The 19,845-nt window shown below is 49.9% G+C and overlaps 2 protein-coding genes across 2 annotated transcripts in view; both read left to right on the plus strand.

Moving 5' to 3' along the window:
* Window positions 1–2,703, plus strand: part of PADI4 (peptidyl arginine deiminase 4) — a 49,070-nt gene extending 46,367 nt beyond the window's left edge. The window contains exon 16 of the mRNA XM_010373030.2: window positions 2,222–2,703. Coding sequence (XP_010371332.2) covers window positions 2,222–2,455 — 234 coding nt within the window. The 3' untranslated portion in view covers window positions 2,456–2,703. The remainder of the gene's footprint in view (window positions 1–2,221) is intronic.
* Window positions 2,704–11,210: 8,507 nt separating this feature from the next.
* Window positions 11,211–19,845, plus strand: part of PADI6 (peptidyl arginine deiminase 6) — a 31,455-nt gene continuing 22,820 nt past the window's right edge. Inside the window, exons 1-4 of the mRNA XM_010373031.1 lie at window positions 11,211–11,370; window positions 12,066–12,243; window positions 14,705–14,777; window positions 19,167–19,234. Of these exons, the coding sequence (XP_010371333.1) occupies window positions 11,255–11,370; window positions 12,066–12,243; window positions 14,705–14,777; window positions 19,167–19,234 (435 nt within the window). The 5' untranslated portion in view covers window positions 11,211–11,254. The remainder of the gene's footprint in view (window positions 11,371–12,065; window positions 12,244–14,704; window positions 14,778–19,166; window positions 19,235–19,845) is intronic.

A 19,845-nucleotide genomic window follows, 5' to 3' on the forward strand; every position in this document is an offset into this window, starting at 1 on the left:
TGCAGGAATGAAAGTGGATGCTCATGGCTACGGTAGTCAGTAGTGCTGAGAGCTGACTGTGCACCTTCACTGTTCAAGGTCCCCAGAGGGAGCCTGAGCATGAGACCTCTCTCCTGGGAGCTGGCTGTGGGAGGCAGAGAAGAGGGAGTGGAACAGGCAAAGAGATGAACAGTGCGAGGCACTTAGCACACACAGGCTGTGTCTAGGCTGTTGCAAAGAATGAGACGCCGCCCCCTTGAGGACCCATGGAAAATGGCTGTGCACCTACTATGTGCCAGCACAATGCTGTGCCTACGTGTTCTTACGTAATTGTCATTGCAATGGAAATGTGTGTTGGGCTCATTTTGCTGATGAGGCTCAGAAGGGTAATGTGACTTACCTAAGGCTACACAGCTATTGAATAGCAGAGTTGGGATTCAAACCCACATAGGCCTACAGCCAAAATCCTCACCTTTCCTCCTCACCGGGCCGCCTGCCAATCTAATGGAGGAAGCAGAGTCATTTACATACATTATTTACATATGGAAAGTGCCATAACAGAGGCAGTCATTTATCCATCCAGTCAACAGATATTTATCGAGTGCCTACTATGTGCAAGGCACAGTGCTGGGAGTTATGGGAACACAGAGCAGGAGTGACTGCCAGAGCTCAGGGATTTATGAGCAATTTCACAGAAGTGCTGCCACTTGAGCTGGGCCCTGAGTAATAGAAAGAGTTTACCAGAAGGGGGCAGGTAGGGGAGGAGAGTGTAGTGTTAAGAGCATGGGCAGCATCAGAAAGAATGAAATCAGCCAGGAGGGGTGGCTCATACCTGTCATCCCCGCACTTTGGGAGGCTTCGGCGGGAGGATCGCTTAAGTCCTGGAGTTCAAGACCAGCCTGAGCAACATGGAGAAACTCTGTCTCTACAGAAAATACAAAAATTAGCCAGGCATGGTGGCATGTGCTGAGGCAGGAGGATTGCTTGAGCCCAGGAGATGGACATTGCAGTGAGCTGAGATCGCACCACTGAACTCTAGCCTGGGTGACAGAGTGAGACCCTCTGTCTCACTCGAAAAACAAAAAAAAAAAAAAATGAAATCATGTCCTTTGCAGCAACATGATGGAGCTGGAGGCATTATCCTAAATGAACTAAAACAGAAAATCAAATGCTGCATGTTCTCACATGTAGGTAGAAACTAAACAGTGGTGCGCATAGACACAGAGATGGAAATAATAGGCACTGAGGATCACCAAAATGGAGAGAATGAGAGCGAGGTGAGGGCTGGAAACTTACCTCTCAGGTACGATGTTCACTATTTGCATAATGGATACACTAGAAGCCCTGTGCCCACCAGTAAGCAATATACCTGTGCAACAAATATGCATATGTACCCCCGAATCTACATTTTTTTAATTTAAAATAAATAAGAGTATGGAACTTGGAGTCTAACAGCTGTAGTCCTAGAATAGCTGGGTGGCCTTAGGCAAACCATTTTCCACATCTGGGTCTCAGTTTCCTCATTTGTAAAGTGGGGATATTATTTTTATTTTGTTTTATTTTTTGAGACAGAGTCTTACTCTGTCACCCAGGCTGGAGTGCATTGGAATGATCTTGGCTCACTGAAACCTCCACCACCTGGGTTCAAGTGATTCCCCTGCCTCAGCCTCCTGAGTAGCTGGGATTACAGGTGCACCTGGCTAATTTTTGTATTTTTAGTAGAGATGGGGTTTCGCCATGTTGGCCAAGCTGGTCTCGAACTCCTGACCTCAGGTGATCCACTCGCCTTGGCCTCCCAAAGTGCTGGGATTACAGGCGTGAGCCACCACACCTGGCAATTTTTATTTTTGAGATAGAGTCTCGCTCTGTTGCCCAAGCTGCCAGGCTGGAGTGCAGTGGCATAATCACAGCTCACTGCAGCCTTGACCTCCTGGGCTCAAGTGATCCTCCTGCCTCAGCCACCAAAGTAGCTGGGACCACACGCATGCACCCCCATGCCCAGCTAATTTTTAAAAATACTTTTTGTAGAGATGGGGTCTCGCCATGTTGCCCAGGCTGGTCTCAAACTCTTAGGCTCAAACGATCCTCCTGCCTCAGCCTCCCAAAGTGCTGGAACTACAGGTCTGAGCCACTATGCCTGGAGGGGCTGTTATTTCCAAAGGTCAGAGAAGGGAGGGGCTGCTCAGATTGCGCTGCAGGCTGCCTGCTGCTGCCTGTGACCTGAGCCCTCATTTCTCTCCAGGTGAACATGCTGGTGCTGGGGAAGCACCTGGGCATCCCCAAGCCCTTCGGGCCCATCATCAACGGCCGCTGCTGCCTAGAGGAGAAGGTGTGTTCCCTGCTGGAGCCTCTGGGCCTCCACTGCACTTTCATCAATGACTTCTACACCTACCACATCAGGCATGGGGAGGTGCACTGCGGCACCAATGTGCGCAGAAAGCCCTTCTCCTTCAAGTGGTGGAACATGGTGCCCTGAGCCCATCTTCCCTGGCATCCTCTCCCTCCCAGCCAGATGTCGCTGGGTCCTCTGCAGTGTGGCAAGCAAGAGCTCTTGTGGATATTGTGGCTCTCTGGGGGCAGCCAGCCCTCCCAGCGTGGCTTGCTTTCTTCTTCTATGTCCCAGTTTCCCACTCTGAAGACCCCAAGATGGTCCTAGCATTGCACTTAGATCAGTTCTGCTCTAAGAAGCTGCAATAAAGTTTTTTTAAGTCACTTTGTACATGAGGTCAAGATGTTGTTGGTGTCATTCATTCATTCACTCATTTGTCATGGTTGAACTGACTGTTACAAAACAAACTGAAAAGTGTTAACAGGCTGCGCTGAAGGCCACGTTATTGTGTGTGTGTTTTGCTCCCAGACATGTATTTGGGCTATAAAATTTTGCATGATCCTAGTTCATTCTGAGTTTCCCACAGGACCTTTCCAAGAAGAGGAGGAGGGAGCAGAGGAGGGGTCAACCCCACTGGGGGTCTGGGCATATCCCTCTTTAAATTCACCTACAACTGGGCATTCACCTACATACTGACAGCGATGGATTTTTGTGGAATGGAGTAATTCATCTCCTCGGTGTTCTTTTTGTATATTGCCTTTTATGGCTTTGACATAAAGACTTAGATTCCTCTGTAGAAAATAAAACTTGATGGCTTGAGATAATTAAAATTGAGACCAGATATTGGCTTGAAAGTGTCCGAGATGTTCAGAGAACACCCAGGGATCTTGTTATTTTCGTGTACGTCATGGAGAACATATGATGGTGGAAAAGATGAATATCAAAAACCTCTGCCTTCACACTTCCTGATTTCAAAACATACTACAAGCTATAGTCATCAAAACAGTACGGCATGGTCATAAAGACAAATAGACCTATGGAATAGAATAGAAAGCCTGGAAGTAAACCCTCGAGTATAACATTTCTCCAAAGATGATGTTCAAATGGCCAACAAGCACATGAAGAGATGCTTACCATCACTAACCATCAGAGAAATGCAAATCAAAGCCACAGTGACCTCGCACCCATTAGAATGGCTACGACAAAAAAAAAAAGGTGTTGGTGAGGATATTGAGAAATTGGAACTCTTGCGCACTATTGGTGGGATTGTAAAATGAAATGATGCAACTGCTATGGAAAAAAGTATAGAGGTTCCTAAAAATAATTAGAAATACAACTGGTATATGATCCAGCAATCCCACTTCTGGGTAGATATCTGAAAGCAAGATCTCCTTTTTTTTTTTTTTTTTTTTTTTAAGATGGGGGGTTTTACCATGTTGCCCAGGCTGGTCTCAAACTCCTAGGCTCAAGCAATCTGCTCACCCTGGCTATGGAATATTATTCAGCCTTAAAAAGGAAGGAAGGAAGGCCAGGCACGGTGGCTCACACCTGTAACCCCAGCATTTGGGGAGGCCGAGGTGGGCAAATCATTTGAGCCCAGGAATTTGAGATCAGCCTGGGCAACACAGCAAAACCTTATCTCTACAAAAAAATACAAAAAAAAAAAAAAAAAGGTTGGGCATGGTGGTGCTCACCTATAGTTCTACCCTACTTGAGAGTCAGACGTGGGAGGATCACCTGAGCCTAGGGAGGTTGAGGCTGCAGTGAGCTGTGATTGTACTACTGCACTCCAGCCTGGGTGACAGAATGAGGGAGACCCAGTCTCGAAAATAAGGAAGGAAATCTTGTCAGTGTTACAACATGAATATGCTTTGAGCACATTATGCTATAGGAAATAGCCAGTTACAAAAAGAGAAATCCTGTATGATTCCACTTACATGAGTTATCTAGAAAAATTCACAGGAACAGAAAGTAGAGGCTGGGCCAGGTGACTCACACCTGTTAGCCCAGCACTTTGTGAATCTGAGGCAGGTGGATCACTTGAGGCCAGGAGTTTGAGACCAGCCTTGTCAAGATAGTGAAACCCCATCTCTACTAAAAATATGAAAAATTAGCCGGGTGTAGGGTGCACATGCCTGTAATCTCAGCTACTCGGGAGGCTGAGACACATGAATCTCTTGAGCCTGGGAGGTGGAGGTTGCAGTGAGCCAAGATCACCCCAATACATTCCAGCCTGGGCAATAAAGGAAGACAGTCTGAAAAAAAAAAAAAAAAAAAAGGTAGAATGGTGGTTGCCAGGTACTGGAGGAGCAAGAAGAGGGGAGTTGTTGAATGGGTATAGAGTTTCAGATTTGCAAGATGAGAAAGTTCTGGAGATCTGTTTCACAACAACGTAAATATACTTAACACTGTTGAACTGTACACTTAAAAATGGTTAAAATGGGCCAGGTGCAGTGGCTCATGCCTGTAATCCCAGCACTTTGGGAGGCCAAGGCAGTCAGATCACCAGAGGTCAGGAGTTCGAGACCAGGCTGGCCAACATGGTGAAACCCTGTCTCTACTAAAAGTACAAAAATTAGCTGGGCGTAGTGGCGCTTGCCTGTAGTCCCAGCTACTCAGGAGGCTGCGGCACGAGAATCACTTGAACCCAGGAGGTGGAGGTTGCAGTGAGCCAATATTGTGCCACTGCACTCCAGCCTGGGCAGAGTGAGACGCTGTCTCTAAATAAATAAATAAATACTGTATTTTTTTTTTTTTTTTTTTTTTTGAAAAGCCTCTGCCCTGCCCACTAAGGAGAAGGGGATCCATAAAACCTGGGTCAAAACACGCTGCTCTGAAGAAAATCAGCTGTTCCCCCAGCCCCAAATGTGCTGGAGCAAAGGACGTGAGTGTTTCTGTGGACCAGAAGGGGGCCAGGGACGGAGGAAGCTGGTATGAGTTCAGCCCCAAACCTGGCAGATAGGGCTGCCTGGAGCAGCAAACAGGACTTAGCAGATAAAACTGACGATTTTGCTGGATTGCTAGGGCTGGGGAAGGACTCAGAGACAAGCTGGTGGATAAAGCATCCCTGGCATCAGGGGACATGGAGATGCACATATGTTACCCCAGCTACGTGTGGGTTGCAGGTGGGAGGTGTCTCTGGAGGACAGAAAGTGCTACCAGCCCCTAGAGCACACAGCCATCCCCTGGTCGTGCCCATCAAACAAAACTTCCCTGTTCCTTTAGCCTTGCTGTCCACCTCTCCCTTCCCCAGAGACCACATAGGCGTTTCCTGAAGCTGCTGTTACAGATCATCATGAACTAAATGACTTAAAACAACAGAGATGGACCCTCTCTCCGTTCCGGAGACCAGGAGATCAAAATCAGTCTCGCTGGGCTGAAATTCGGGTATCAGCAGGACCATCCCAGCTCCAAAGGCTTTAGGAGGAGAATTTCTCTTCTAGCTTCTGCCAGCATTCCTCAGCTAGTGGCCGCCTCACGCCAATCTCTGCCTCCCTGGTCACATGGCTTTTTCTTCTGTGTGTGTCAAATCTCCCTCTGCCTCTCCCTTATGATGACACTTGTGATGATATTTGGAGCCCATCCAGATAGTCCGGGACAATCTCCCCATCCCAAGATCTTCATTCACCTCTGCAAACAAAGACTCTTTCCTTTTTTTCTTTTTCTTTTTCAGATGGAGTTTTGCTCTTGTTGCTCAGGCTGGAGTGAAGTGGCACGATCTCGGCTCACCGCAACCTCTGCCTCCTGGGTTCAAGCGATTCTCCTGCCTCAGCTTCCTGAGTAGCTGAGATTACAGGTGCCTGCCACCACGCCCAGCTCATTTTGTATTTTTAGTAGAGACGGGGGTTTCTCTATGTTAGTCAAGCTGATCTCGAACCCCCAACCTCAGGTGATCCGCCCACCTCGGCCTCCCAAAGTGCTGAGATTACAGGCGTGAGCCACCGCGCCCGGCCACACAGATTCTTTCTGCGTGAAATAACTTACAGGTTCCGGGGATTAGGACCTGATATCTCTTGGGTGCCATTATTCCACCTACTGCAGGTTGGAAATCACCACGTGCCAGCTGCAGCCGGCAGAATAGGAAAGAAAGAAGCCAGGCTCCTCCTTTCCACAGCTCTAAGCCTTGCACCTGCATTTAGCCCTCATAGAAAAGGGTGAAGATTCCCCTTTATTAAACCGAGTCTTTTGTGTGGGAGTCGACTTTCCAACTCCTGAATTGAGAATGTTTTATGTCTGCTTCCTGGCAACAGATTCTTAGATGGAAACAGATTCTTAGAGGATGTTTCAGGACGCGCACCTGGGAGGGAGTGCAGGCGGTTTATCGGGGAGGGTGTTTCAGGAAGCGCACCTGGGAAGGAGTACAGGAGGTTTATCGGGGAGGGTGTTTCAGGAAGCGCACCTGGGAGGGAGTGTGGGGCTCAGAGAGAGACACTGAACTGGGAAGCAGTTGCCTCAAGGCTTTAGGCAATGCATGGGGTATCTTGGGGGCTGGGGAAAGGCCTCAGAGTTGTCCTGCATTCAGACTAGACAACCTGGCCTTTGTTCCTCCACACTGGATGTGGCTGTCCCCAGAAGGGGACACAACCAGGTGCTAGGCCGCTCCTAAGCACAGAAGTCAATTCCAGAAGAGAGACTTACGACACTTGCAGCAGCTGGGGGTGTGAGTGCCTCCCCATAAAGGGGGGCACTCTGATATCTCTTGGGTGCCATTATTCCACTGACTGTAGGTTGGAAATCACCACGTGCCAGCTGCAGCCGGCACCCACACCACAGCACCCACCACAGTGACCTCAAGTGACCATGGGACTTCTGTTGGCTTAAGCGTGATGAGCAAACCTGAGTTGCCGAGAGAGAACTCCCTGCACGGAATAAGCATGTGAGGAGTGCGGGAGTCAATACAAAGTTACTTTATGATCATGTAACCCAAGCAGGTCCAGCCAATGCCACTTGGAGAGCTCCAGCCCAATAACTAGGTAGAAAGTGACTTTATTCAGGGTGGATCACCTGAGGTCAGGAGTTTGAGACCAGCCTGACCAACAAGGTGAAACCCCATCTCTACTAAAAATACAAAAATTAGCTGGACATGGTGGTGGACGCCTGTAATCCCAGCTACTTGGGAGGTGAGGCAGGAGAATTGCTTGAACCTGGAAGACCGGTGGCAGTGAGCCAAGATCGTGCCACTGTACTCCAGTGTAGGGGACATAGTGAGACTCTGTCTCAAAAAAAGGAAAGAAAAGAAAGAAAATTTGGTACAGGAGGCATGCAGGAATTGTGAGGAGTACAAGGTCTGTGTCTTCTTCCCCTAAAGCACGGGCTGACGTCATTTCAGCTATGTGCTGAGTTGTTGGCTAGCTGCCTGGAGGTAATCACTTGAATTTTGCAGCTGGATCTCCAGGCTTGGTCTGTCTCAAGATTAGCCCCTGGACTTTCTTTTATTATTATTACTACTATTATATTATCATTTAGAGACAGGGTTTCATTATGTTGCCCAGGCTGGTCTCAAACTCCTGGGCTCAAGGAATCCTTCCATCTCAGCCTCCCAAAGCTCTGGGATTACAGGCATGAGCTACCACACCTGGCCTGGAACTTCTAAGTAAGCACGTAATTAGATATTAGCATACAGTTAGAGAAACGTGAAGGGGCTTTATGGCGGGAAAGGGAGGGACGTAGAGTCTATTTTAAGGTTAAGGGAAAAGGCTTCTGCAGTTTGCTTTAAGGTTACATCTTGAGACTAAAGAGAAGGGGAAAAAGTTGTAAAATGCATTTGAAGTTAAGCTGCTCAGGTACAATCACAAACCCCTCGGTTCAGTGGCGACACCCCTGGAAGCCCATTGGGTTATTATCTTTTTTTTTTTTTTTTTCCTTTTTTGAGATAGAATCTTGCTCTGTCAGCCAGGCTGGAGTACAGTGGCATTATCTCGGCTCACTGTATCCTCCGTCTCCCCAGCTCGAGCGATTCTCCTGCCTCAGCCTCCTGAGTAGCTGGGATTACATGCATGTGACACCACACCCGGCTAATTTTTGTATTTTTAGTAGAGATGGGGTTTCACCATGTTGGCCAGCCTGATCTCAAACTCCTGACCTCAGGTGATCCACCCACGTTTGCCTCCCAAAGTGCTGGGATTGCAGGCCTGAGCCACTGTGTCCAGCCGGGTTATTATCTTTTTAGGGGGAGGACAAGGAGGTCATTTAGTCATTGCTCCACAATAATTTGTTGAGCACCTACTATGTCCGGGGCTGTTTTGCAGGTGCTGGGGATTCAGTGGTGACTAGGAAGCCCCTGGAGGGGAGCAGGACGTGCTCTGGGTCTGAGTCCCTTTCATCTCTGTCCACTAGGCTAGGTGAGGAACCTTCCTCACTGTGCCCAAACAGAGCCCTGGCGCAAGGCAGGGCTGCCCCAGGGTGGGGAAGGTCCGAGCTTCCAGCCTGCCCTCCTCCAGACCCCAGAGCCTGGACTGGGCCTCAGCCACCCCTCCCCAGTCAACCCGTCTTCTACCTCCAGCTGCCTCTGGCCGCTTGTGTGTGAGGGTGGGTGAATCCTTTGGGATGAGCCTCACCAGAGCCTCTGCACTCTGAGTGCCTCCTGCCTAATTTTGCCACTTTCAATCCAACCAGAGGGGTGTTTTGGGTCTTGCTGATCAAGCCCCTGCCTCCAAGAGCAACTAAAACAGTCATCCTTGAGAGTTATGTTGAATGCTTAAAACCTCCAGGGAGGGGATTTTTTACTGCAACTTGCAAATTTCACCAGCCTGGCTGACCAAGCAGTCTTCACTCAGTACCTCAGCTCCATCTCCTGTGCTGGGTACACCCGGGTGACTCTCACAGCTTTGCGTATCAGAGCAAAGGCTGAAAACACATGTTTATATTACAGTACAACCCTATGTAAAATACACAGCCATACAAAGGGGTAAAGGCTGCTTTTTACGTACTGATACGAAGAACTTCTCTCCAGTATAACTATGAAGTGAAAGAGGCGAGGTGTGGAATACTGGGTGGCATATACTACCGTTTATATAAGAAGGAGGTATTAGGAGGACAGAAGAAAAGAGTAAAAGAGCCCCGGACATAGTAGGTGTTCAACAAATTCTTGTGGAGCAAATGACTAAATGACCTCCTTGTCCTTCCTCAAAAAAGATAACCCAATGGGCTTCCAGGGGCATCTCCACTAAACTGAAAAGTTTGTAATTGTAACCAAGCAGCTTAATTTTGACTGCATTTTATAACTTTTCTCTTTAGTCTTGAGATGTAACCGTGAAGGAACTTGCAGAAGCCTTTTTCCCTTAACCTTAAAATAGACTCCACGTCCTTCCCTTTCTCACAGTAAAGCCCCTTCAAATTTATCTAACTGTATGCTAGTATTTGAGGAGGAAGAGAAGAAGAAAAGGATACACACACATATTTACTTGGTCATGCATAACATTTATTTGGAAAGACAAGAAACGGATAACAGTCACTACCTCCACCTACAGGTGGGTAAGGGACAGGGCAGGAGGGAGACTCTGAACTTGGAATCATGTGCATGTGGTACCTATTCAAGAGTAAGAATGACCCAGCCTGAGCAACGTAACAAGACCCCCATCTCTGCCGAAAAATGTAAAACCATTAGCTGGGAGTGGTGATGCAGATCTGTAGTCCAGCTACTCAGGAGGCTGAGGTGGGAGGACCACTTGAGCCTGGGAGGTCAAGGCTGCAGTGAACCATGATCACGCCACTTCACTCCAGCCTGGGTGACGGAGTGAGACCCTGTCTCAAAAAAAAAAAAAAAAAAAAAAAAAAAAGAGCTCAATCCAAGCTTAAGACATGAAATGAACACAATTTTAAAGTAAGTTATATAAGTTTCTTGTGCCAGAGCAAGAGTTCCTATTTCTTTGCTATGTGGGCTTGGCTGAGATGGGTAGCAGCTGGTGACCCTGGCTTGATGTATTCATTCCACCAACACTTGCTGTGCCCCCACCCCCGTGACACAGCTGTAAGCAAGGAGCTCACCTTAATCACTGGGGGTTGGGCTGCAGGTTCCCGGACCACACCCTAGACCTTCTGGGACCGGGAATTTGCAATGTTAACAAGCACCCTTGATAATTTTTGAAACCACCAGAGGGTTAATAACCACCTAGTCTGGGCAGGCACTGTGGCTCACGCCTGTAATCTCAGCACTTTAGCCGGTAGAGGTAGGAGGATTGCTTGGATCGAGAAGTTCGAGACCAGCCTGGGGAACATGGTGAAATCCAGTCTCTACAAAAAATACAAAACTCAGCCGGACATGGCGGTGCACACCTGTAGTCCCAGCTACTTGGGAGGCTGAGATAGGGAGGATCACTGGAGCCAGGGAGGTTGAGGCTGCAGTGAGCTGTGATTGCGCCACTGCACTCTAGCATGGGTGACAGAGACCCTGTCTCAAAAACAAAACCACCCATCCAGCACTTTGCCGAACTCCTTCATCAATTTCCAGGAGACACACACCCTAGAACTGAGACCCCAGAGCCTGGGCATGCTGCCACACACTGCCATCCTGACCACTCCCATCAGCTGCTCCCAACTGCCCTCTGCAGGTATTTGCCCTGACAGCTTCCAGCTGAGTCCTCCAGCAACATGGCCAAGTCGACCACTCCAAGGCACCGACTTCCCAGAGCCCCTCCTCTTCCCAGCTGAAGGTCAGAGATGCCTAAGCAACTGGCCTCAGACTCCCCTGGCCTGCAGCTCTACAGGCACGAGCTGCCTGATAAATTGGTGATGAAGGCGTTCTGATGCCACCTGCTCCCCCGAGTCTCAGTCACCAGGAAGCTCTGAGAGGGAAAATCAGTGCCATCTGGGCAGCTGCTGACCCCTCCCCCTCTTAACAAGGGGGTGGGCTGCACAGGCCTGGACTGCATAACAGGGGAGGGCAGGGTGAGCCCTGGGGCATCTGAGACTGCTGTGCCGAGTGAGGGCTGTGGTGCAGGCCTGAGGATGGTCAGCGTGGCGGGCCGAGCCATGTCCTTCCAGAGTATCGTCCGCCTGTCCCTGGACAGCCCTGCCCATGCCGTTTGTGTGTTGGGCACAGAAATCTGCTTGGATCTCAGCGGGTGAGATTCTGGGAGCTCTGCCAGAGCTGGCAGACAGAGGCAGGCAGGCCTGGGACCCAGTCCCCTTGATCTGGGAGTCGGGGGTTACTTCTGTAGCCTCACTGTCCTGCCCCATCTTGGGAAGCCTTGGGTCTCTAGCCGGGGCTCCCAGTTCTGACCACTGCAGGATTCTGACTTAAATCCTGCCTCTGCCCTGTAGCAGCTGCCATGGACTCTTAGTGAGGCAAGCGCCTTGGCCTCTCTGTCCCCCTGTCTGTGAAACCACGGGGAGGCTCGTCCACAGGGGGCTGTGAGGAGTAGGCCAGTGAGACTGCTAGATGCTGGAGCTTGCAGGTGGAGGTGACTGACAGCAGGGTCACAATACAACCTCCTGAGTCCCTTGCCCTGATCTTTTTCCTTAGGGGCATCCTTTGTGGCTCCTCCCTTTTTGGGAGTTGGGTGCTTATTACAAAGATGTAGCTGTGGTAACTTCTGCAGTGTTGGTAGCGGGGTGGGGTTTGGGCTGGAGCTTGTCAGAGCAAACACAGGGGTCCTTTGGGAGGGGGTGGTAGGAATAAGGACCCCAGAACACTCGGCCTCAACACCCAAAGGAGAATGAGGATTTGGGAGCCGTCCCCTCCCCCATGCCAGTCATCTCCTAGGCTGAGAAGGTGAGTGAGTGTGCCCTGACATGTGTCTCTTACCTGGCAAACCAGATGTGCCCCCCAGAAGTGCGAGTGCTTCACCATCCATGGCTCTGGGAGGGTCTTGATTGATGTGGCCAACACAGTGATTTCTGAGGAGGAGGACGCCACCATCTGGTGGCCCCTGTCTAATCCCACGTACGCCACAGTGAAGATGATATCACCCAGCCCTTCTGTGGATGGGGATAAGGTAAGCCTCAGGGGAAGAGGTGAGGGGCATCTTCCAAGGATGGGAGCTAACACAGCAACCGGGGCTCCCTCCTGGCTGCAGACATGACTCGAGCCTGTGAAACACGTTGTTTTGCATGTCTGATCTTATCCAGTGTCTGCAACAGACCAGTGGGGTGGGCACGCCATGACCCCATTTTACAGAGAAACGGAGGCACCTAGAGAAGGTGCTCTGCCAAGTCAGCAATGGGCAGAACTGGGATTCAAGCTGGGCGAGTTCGTCTCAGTCATGCGAGCCCCTGACGGTGATGCGGGGCTGGCTTCAGACCTAGCCGCACCACAGTCTGGCTTCAAGGTGTTAGCAGCGTTAACTCAGACAGGCTTTTGGTGAAGGCAGCTCTTCTGGATGTGGAGACTTTAAAGAGATGCAATAGCTAAGGTGTCCTAAATGCATGCTACATACCAGAGAGCTTGGATCATGTTCCGGAGTGTGGGCCTCTACCATGGCTTTATTTTTAATTTTATTTTTATTTTTAATTTTATCTTTATTTACTTTAGAGAGCCTCACTCTCGTTGTCCAGGCTGGGGTGCAATGGCACGATCTCAGCTCACTGCAACCTCCGCTTCCCAGGTTCAAGCGATTCTCCTGCCTCAGCTTCCCGAGTAGCTGGGACTACAGGCGCCACCACCACGCCGGGCTAATTTTGTATTTTTAGTAGAGACGGGGTTTCTTTCACTATGTTCGCCAGGTTGGTCTCGAACTCCTGACTTCAAGTGACCTACCTGCCTCCACCTCCCAAAGTGCTGGGATTACAGGCATGCGCCACTGCGCCTGGCCTACCATCACTTCACATATGAAGAAACTGAGACAGAGTGCCGTGTCTAAACCTAAGTAGCCTACCTAGAGTGGGACAGACCCAGGATTTGAGCTTGAGCCAAGCGTGTACTCTCTACCCTGGGTAAGCTGTCTCCCTAACGGGGTGCCTACGGTGGGGAGGTTTCCCTCCACCTCGTACACAAGGGGGCAGCAGTGGTCTCCTGTGGTAGAAGCAGGTGGCTCATTCAGGGCAGGAGTGTTCCACCTTGGTTGCAGGTGAGAACCACGGCAACCTGATAACATCAATACCCAGGCCACACCCCCTCTACCAATTAAAGTGGAAGCTCAGGGCTAGGACCCTGGCCTCCGGTTTAAAGCTCTCCAGGTGCCCCCAATGCGGGGCTGGGGATGAGAACCATGATGGAGCAGTTCAGGACTGGGAGAGCTCTTCCTCCCTCCCCCTACACCCTGCAGGACCTACTGGAGATGTCTGCTGCAGAGTAGGGTACACACCCACCTGTGCTGTGTGCCCAGGGCAGGCAATTCCCCGAGAGGCAAGTAGTGGACTTAGATAGCAACTGAGCATCTCTGGCCGGGTGTGGTGGCTCACGCCTGTAATCCCAGCACTTTGGAAGCCTGAGATGGGCAGATCACCTGAGGTCGGGAGTTCGAGACCAGCCTGGCCAACGTGGCAAAACTCTGTCTTTACTAAAAATACAAAAATTAGCCGGGTGTGGTGGCAGGTGCCTGCGATCTCAGGTTCTCAGGAGGCTGAGGCTGGAGAATCGCTTGAACCCAGGAGGTGGAGGTTGTAAGCTGAGATTGTCCTACTGCATTCCGGCCTGGGCAACAAGAACAAAACTCCATTGCAAAGAAAGGTACCTCAGATAAGAACGGAGGCCACAATAGGTCCCAGTGGAACTCCAGACTACCTGAGAACCATTCTCTGCCCAGGGCTTGGCCTCCAGCACCCTCAGGAGTGGCTAACAAAGAACCTTGACCTTAGAGGACTAAAGCTTCTATTTAAGGACGGGGTGGATCTCTCACATGCTCTGGTCAATGGTTGGGTCTCTGGTTCATGACCAAGACCTTGTGGTCAGGGTCAGTGGCTGGAGTGCAGGTCTCTTTCTAAAAGCATAAAGTAGAGGCTGGCGTGGGACACAGGAAAGACTGAGTCCCAATGCTGCTTCCCCACCTGGGTGTCCTTAGCAGCTTAAGCCACCAGAGGCCTGTTTCCCCACTGTGCACCTTATGGAGTAGTGGATGGGACCTGGGAGGGTGGATTTAGGATTTAGCAGGGAGAATATATAGTTTGGTTTCAAACTTGGGCTCTAGAGCCAGGCAGCCTGGATCTTAAATCCCTTTGAGTGGTATGGGGTAAGTCCCTTGATCCCACTGCCATCAGGGATACAGCTCTCACCTGGACAGGTGGTTGCAAGCCTGGCTCTCCACAAGGTTGGGGTTGGGGGTCATGGCAGGTTCTAAGTCCTCGGGGGACTGACTCAGCCCTAAGTGCGGGGCTGTGGCCCCCGTACCAGCTCATGGTGAGACTCCAGAAGGCGTAACACCAAGACCAAGGTCGCAGGCCTAGACTCAGCACATTGCCTGGGGCTCTGTTCCTGGTCCCTCCAACACTGCCTATAGATTCAAAATGCTGTCTCCACAGGTCTCGATCGCATACTATGGGCCCAATGAGGATGCCCCCGTGGGCACAGCTGTGGTGTACCTCACTGGCATTGGTGAGTGTTGCTTCAACTGAGAGCCTGGGTCCCAGCCCACCGCTGGGGTGGGGGAAGGGGTGGGATTGCAAGAAGAGCCAAAAAGGATTCTCTCTGTAACAAGATGCCTCCTGTGGGCCCCAGAAACTCCTGAACAAACTCTTAAATGGATTCATTTGAGATACCCACTCACATGCCCTCCTTGACGTTCAGTCGCTGCTCCATCTTCATGCATTGCCGACCTAATTCTGAGAATAGAACAGCCAGAACTTCCGTGTCGCTGCCATCTACCCACCTACGCCTGTCTGGTGCCTACCTTCTTCCTTTGTTACAGTTGACGTGTCTGGTCCAAAGTTAATCTTTCTTGTCTTACTAGATCCTTTCTTCTCATTCAAGAACATTCCTTTGTCAATTCTTACCAATGTAAGAAGCTGTCACCCTTCCCTGTTCTCTAGATCACCCCCATCAACTCAGGAACAAGCTCTATAACATCTTTTTCTTTCTTTTTTTTTTTTTTTTTTTTTTTGAGATGAAGTCTTATTGTCACTGAGGCTGGAGTACAGGATCATGCAACCTATGCCTCCCAGGTTCAAGTGATTCTCCTACCTCGGCCTCCGGATTAGCTGGGACTATAGGCGTACGCCACCATTCCTGGCTAATTTTTATATTTTTAGTAGAGACAGGTTTTCACCATGTTGGCCAGGCTGGTCTCGAACTCCTGACCTCATGATCCACCTGCCTCGGTCTCTCCAAGTGCTGAGATTATCAGGTGTGAGCCACTGTGCCTGGCCATATCTCTTCAACCTGATTCTAGGGCTTATGGGTGGTTTTTTTTGTTTTGTTTTGTTTTTTAAGATGGAGTCTTGCTCTGTTGCCCAGGTTGGAGTGCAGTGGTACGATCTTGGTTCACTGCAACCTCTGCCTCCCGGGTCCATGCCATTCTCCTGCCTCAGCCTCCCAGAGTAGCTGGGACTACAGATGCCCACCACCATGCCCGGCTAATTTTTTTACTTTTAGTGGAGATGGGGTTTCACCATGTTAACCAGGATGGGACTCTACCTTGTGATCCGCCCGCCTCAGCCTCCCAGAATGCTGGGATTACAGGCGTGAGCCACTGCGCCCGGCCTAGGTTGTCTTTTAAAGTCTGTTCTCCCACCTCTGTTCCTGAGGAGCCATCTGTGTCCTCAATTTCTCTAGAATCTTCTCAAATTAGATACCTACCACCAACGGCGTTCTTGTAGAACTCTAACATCTTCAACAGTAAGTTTTTAGTTTGTGTGGGTTTTTTTTGTTTTTTGTTCTTTTTCTTTTTTCTTTTCTTTTTTTTTTTTTTTGGTCTTGTTTTGTTTTTGAGACAGAGTTTCACTGTGTAGCCCAAGCTGAACTGGAGTGAAGAGATATGATCATGGCTCATTGCAGCCTCAAATGATCCTCCCACCTCAGCCTCTCCAGTAGCCTGGACCATAGGTGTTACATCACCATACCTGTTTAATTTTTTATGCAGACATAGGTTTCCCTATGTTGCCCAGGCTCTTCCCACCTCAATCTCCAGAGTAGCTGGGACTACAGGCACGCACCACCATGCCCAGCTGATTTTTTTTTTTCCCCCCCTTAGAGAGGCTTTTACCATATTGCCCAACCTGGTCTCGAACTCCTGACCTCAAGTGATCCTCCTGCCTCAGCCTCCCAAAGTGCTGGAGTTACAGGCGTGAGCCACGTACCTGCTGGTCATCCCTTCTTAACACACTTCAACGCTTCAGGGATGTTCAACTTATTTTTCCTCCTGCCTGTTCCTTCTCAGAACACTTTGGAGCTCAGAGGAGCTCTTCCTGGTCCTTTGTCCCCCTGCTTTCAATCAGTGAAGTGTCTCGAGCTCAGGAGGCTGGTCACATGGCTCTAATGTTACCTATGGACAGGCTGCTACCACAAACCCGACTTGGATATTGCCTAACCAGCATGATCGCTTGGGTATCTGACAGATGTCTGAAATGCAAATGGATTCTCTCTACTCCTGAAAACTTGTTTTTCTAGTAGTCCCTCCATCACAGTAGTAGGTAGCTCCATCCTTCTAGTGTAAACCTTGGCATCACCTGACTCTTCTTACCCCACAGCAGTCTGAATCTTGTGTTACCTGATGTTTCGCCAGAATCCAGCAACTCATACTCTCAGTGTGCTCACCCTGGCTCAAGCCCCCATCCTTTCACCTGGGTTCACAGCCCAGACCTCCCAGTGGGGTTCATGCTGGCACCCTTGCCCTTCTGACTAGACCTCTAGCCTTGATCCAGCAGCCAGAGTGGCACATCTTTAAGTGGAATATTGGATAACACCTTCCAACTGCTTCCATGTTGCTTGGATTAAAGCCAAAGTCACTGCCCACAAAACTACACAAGTAAACCCGGGCTGCCTCTGTCTTTACCACCTGCGAATCTTCCCCCTGCATCATCCTGCTCATTCTGCTCTGGGTGCTGTTGGTCACTCTGATCCTTGGCCTTGCCACCTGGGGCTTCCTATTTCCTCTAATGGGTCTTACCCTAGATGTTAACCCAGATTTTCTTGCCTCTTTCAGATCTCTTTTCAAGTGTCAACTTAGGCTTCCTTGATCATCTAAAACAAATACCCCCACTCCATTCCTTCTCCCATATCCCTCAGTGATTATTGCCATCAAACATGATAGATCTGCTTGCCCCTCCCCTGGTGCACACATTCGTGCTCATGTAAGCTCTAAAGAGACGAGGTCTCCGTCTTGCACACTGCTAGATCCCTAGGACCTGGGGCAGCCCAGTTCGCAGTGGGCATCTGGTCCCTGAGCATCTGCTGGCCAGGTGCTGATGACGTAACAGGAAACAAGTCCTACATTTGTGGCCCTGATGTTCCAGTTAGGAATCGGCATGTCCAATAAGAGCTGTGAACAAAAGACCACACTAGAGTCACGTGGTTGTCCCTTGTGTGGTGGAAGGGATGGGAGCTGATATGCTAAGGCGGCGGGGCAGTCTCTATGACAGTATCTGGGCAAAAACCTAGATTCTTTTTTTTTTTTTTTTTTTTTGAGACGGAGTCTCGCTCTGTCGCGGGGGCTGGAGCGCAGTGGCCGGATCTCAGCTCACTGCAAGCTCCGCCTCCCAGGTTTACGCCATTCTCCTGCCTCAGCCTCCCCAGTAGCTGGGACTACAGACGCCCGCCACCTCGCCCGGCTGGTTTTTTTGTATTTTTTAGTAGAGACGGGGGTTTCACCGTGTTAGCCAGGATGGTCTCGATCTCCTGACCTCGTGATCCGCCCGTCTCGGCCTCCCAAAGTGCTGGGATTACAGGCTTGAGCCACCGCGCCCGGCCAAAAACCTAGATTCTTAAGTGTGTTTTTGTTTTGTGGGGAGCGGGGGAGGAGAGGGGTTGTTTTTGGTTTTTTTGTTTTGTTTTGAGAATGGAGCCTCACTCTGTCACTCAGGCTGGAGTGCAGTGGTATGATCTCGGCTCACTGCGATCTCCACCTCCTGGGTTCAAGCGATTATCCTGCCTCAGCTTCCTGAGTGGCTGGAACTGCAGGCACCTGCCACCATAGCTGGCTAATTTTTGTATTTTTGGTAGAGACAAGGTTTTGCCATGTTGGTCATTCTGGTCTTGAACTCCTGATCTCAGGTGATCTGCCTGCCTTGGCCTCCCAAAGTGCTGGGGTTACAGGCATGAGCCACTATGCCCAGTTAATCCTTAAGTTTTAAAGGGGCTTAGAATTGTCATGTATTGAAATTTTATTTTTTTTTTTTTAGACAGAATCTTGCTCTGTCACCCAGGCTAAAATGCAGTGGTGTGATCTCAGTTCACTGCAACCTCCACCTCCCAAGCTCAAGTGACACTCCTGCCTCAGCCTCCCAAGAGCCTGGGACTACAGATGACCTCCACGATGCCTAGCTAATTTTTGTATCTTTGGTAGAGATGAGGTTTCACCATGTTGCCCAGGCTGGTCTCGAACTCCTGACCTCAAGTGATCCATTCACCTCAGCCTCCCAAAGCGTTGGGATTACAGGAGTGAGCCACTGTGCCCAGCCATATTAAGCCTTTCCTATGTCTTGGAGCATACAGTTTTCCAGAAGGCTAGAGAGGTAGACTTTGCAAGTAAGAATCACTTGGGTAGAGGCCGAAAGGCATGAGATGGCATGAGGACCATGATGGGCTTCTTTTATGAGTTCCCGGGAGGTTTGGGATAGACATGTGACTACTTGGACCTCTCTAGGCTTGCTGATGTGAAGTGTGAAGCTGTCACCTTTGAGGATGGTTTCTGCTTCTAAACTGATAGCATGCCAGAAAGGCTGGATACCCTGATGCCAGCCTTGGGCAGCCCCGCAGGAGATAACCTGTAACTTTGAGGTTCCATCTGGCAGGTCTAGGTGGCTGGGACACCCTTTTCTTCTTTTTCAGAGGTCTCTCTAGAGGTAGACATCTACCGCAGTGGGCAAGTTGAGATGTCAAGTGACAAACAGGCTAAGGTGAGTCTGCGAGCAAAAGGGGGCGGGGAAGGGACCCCTATAAGCCAAATCTGCCCACAGGCTCACTTGATCTGACCTTCCTAGTATCTAGCCAAATTGCTGTAACATTGCTGATGGATTAAATATGGGGGGCGGGGAAACAGTCATGGTACAAATCAGAGCTGATTAAATTCTTTTTCTTCTGTGAGGTTTTTGTTTTTTGTTTTTGATGGAATCTCCCTCTGTCACGCTGACTGGAGTACAGTGGCATGATCTTAGCTCACTGCAACCTCTGCCTCCCAGGTTCAAGCAATTCTCCTGCCTCAGCCTCCCAGTAACTGGGGTTATAAGCGTGTGCTACCACACCCGGCTAATTTTTCTTTTTCTTTTTTTTTTTTTTTTTTTTTGAGAGAGTCTCACTCTGTTGCCCAGGCTGGAGTGCAGTGGCACAATCTCGGCTCATTGCAAGCTCCGTCTCCCAGGTTCACGCCATTCTGCCTCAGCCTCCCAAGTAGCTGGGACTACAGGTGCCTGCCACCATGCCTGGCTAATTTTTTTTTTTTTGTATTTTTAGTAGAGACGGGGTTTCAGTGTTAGCCAGGATGGTCTCAAACTCCTGACCTCCAGTGGTC

This window comes from Rhinopithecus roxellana, chromosome 12, assembly GCF_007565055.1.
Source record: "Rhinopithecus roxellana isolate Shanxi Qingling chromosome 12, ASM756505v1, whole genome shotgun sequence".
Classification (NCBI taxonomy): Eukaryota; Metazoa; Chordata; class Mammalia; order Primates; family Cercopithecidae; genus Rhinopithecus; species Rhinopithecus roxellana.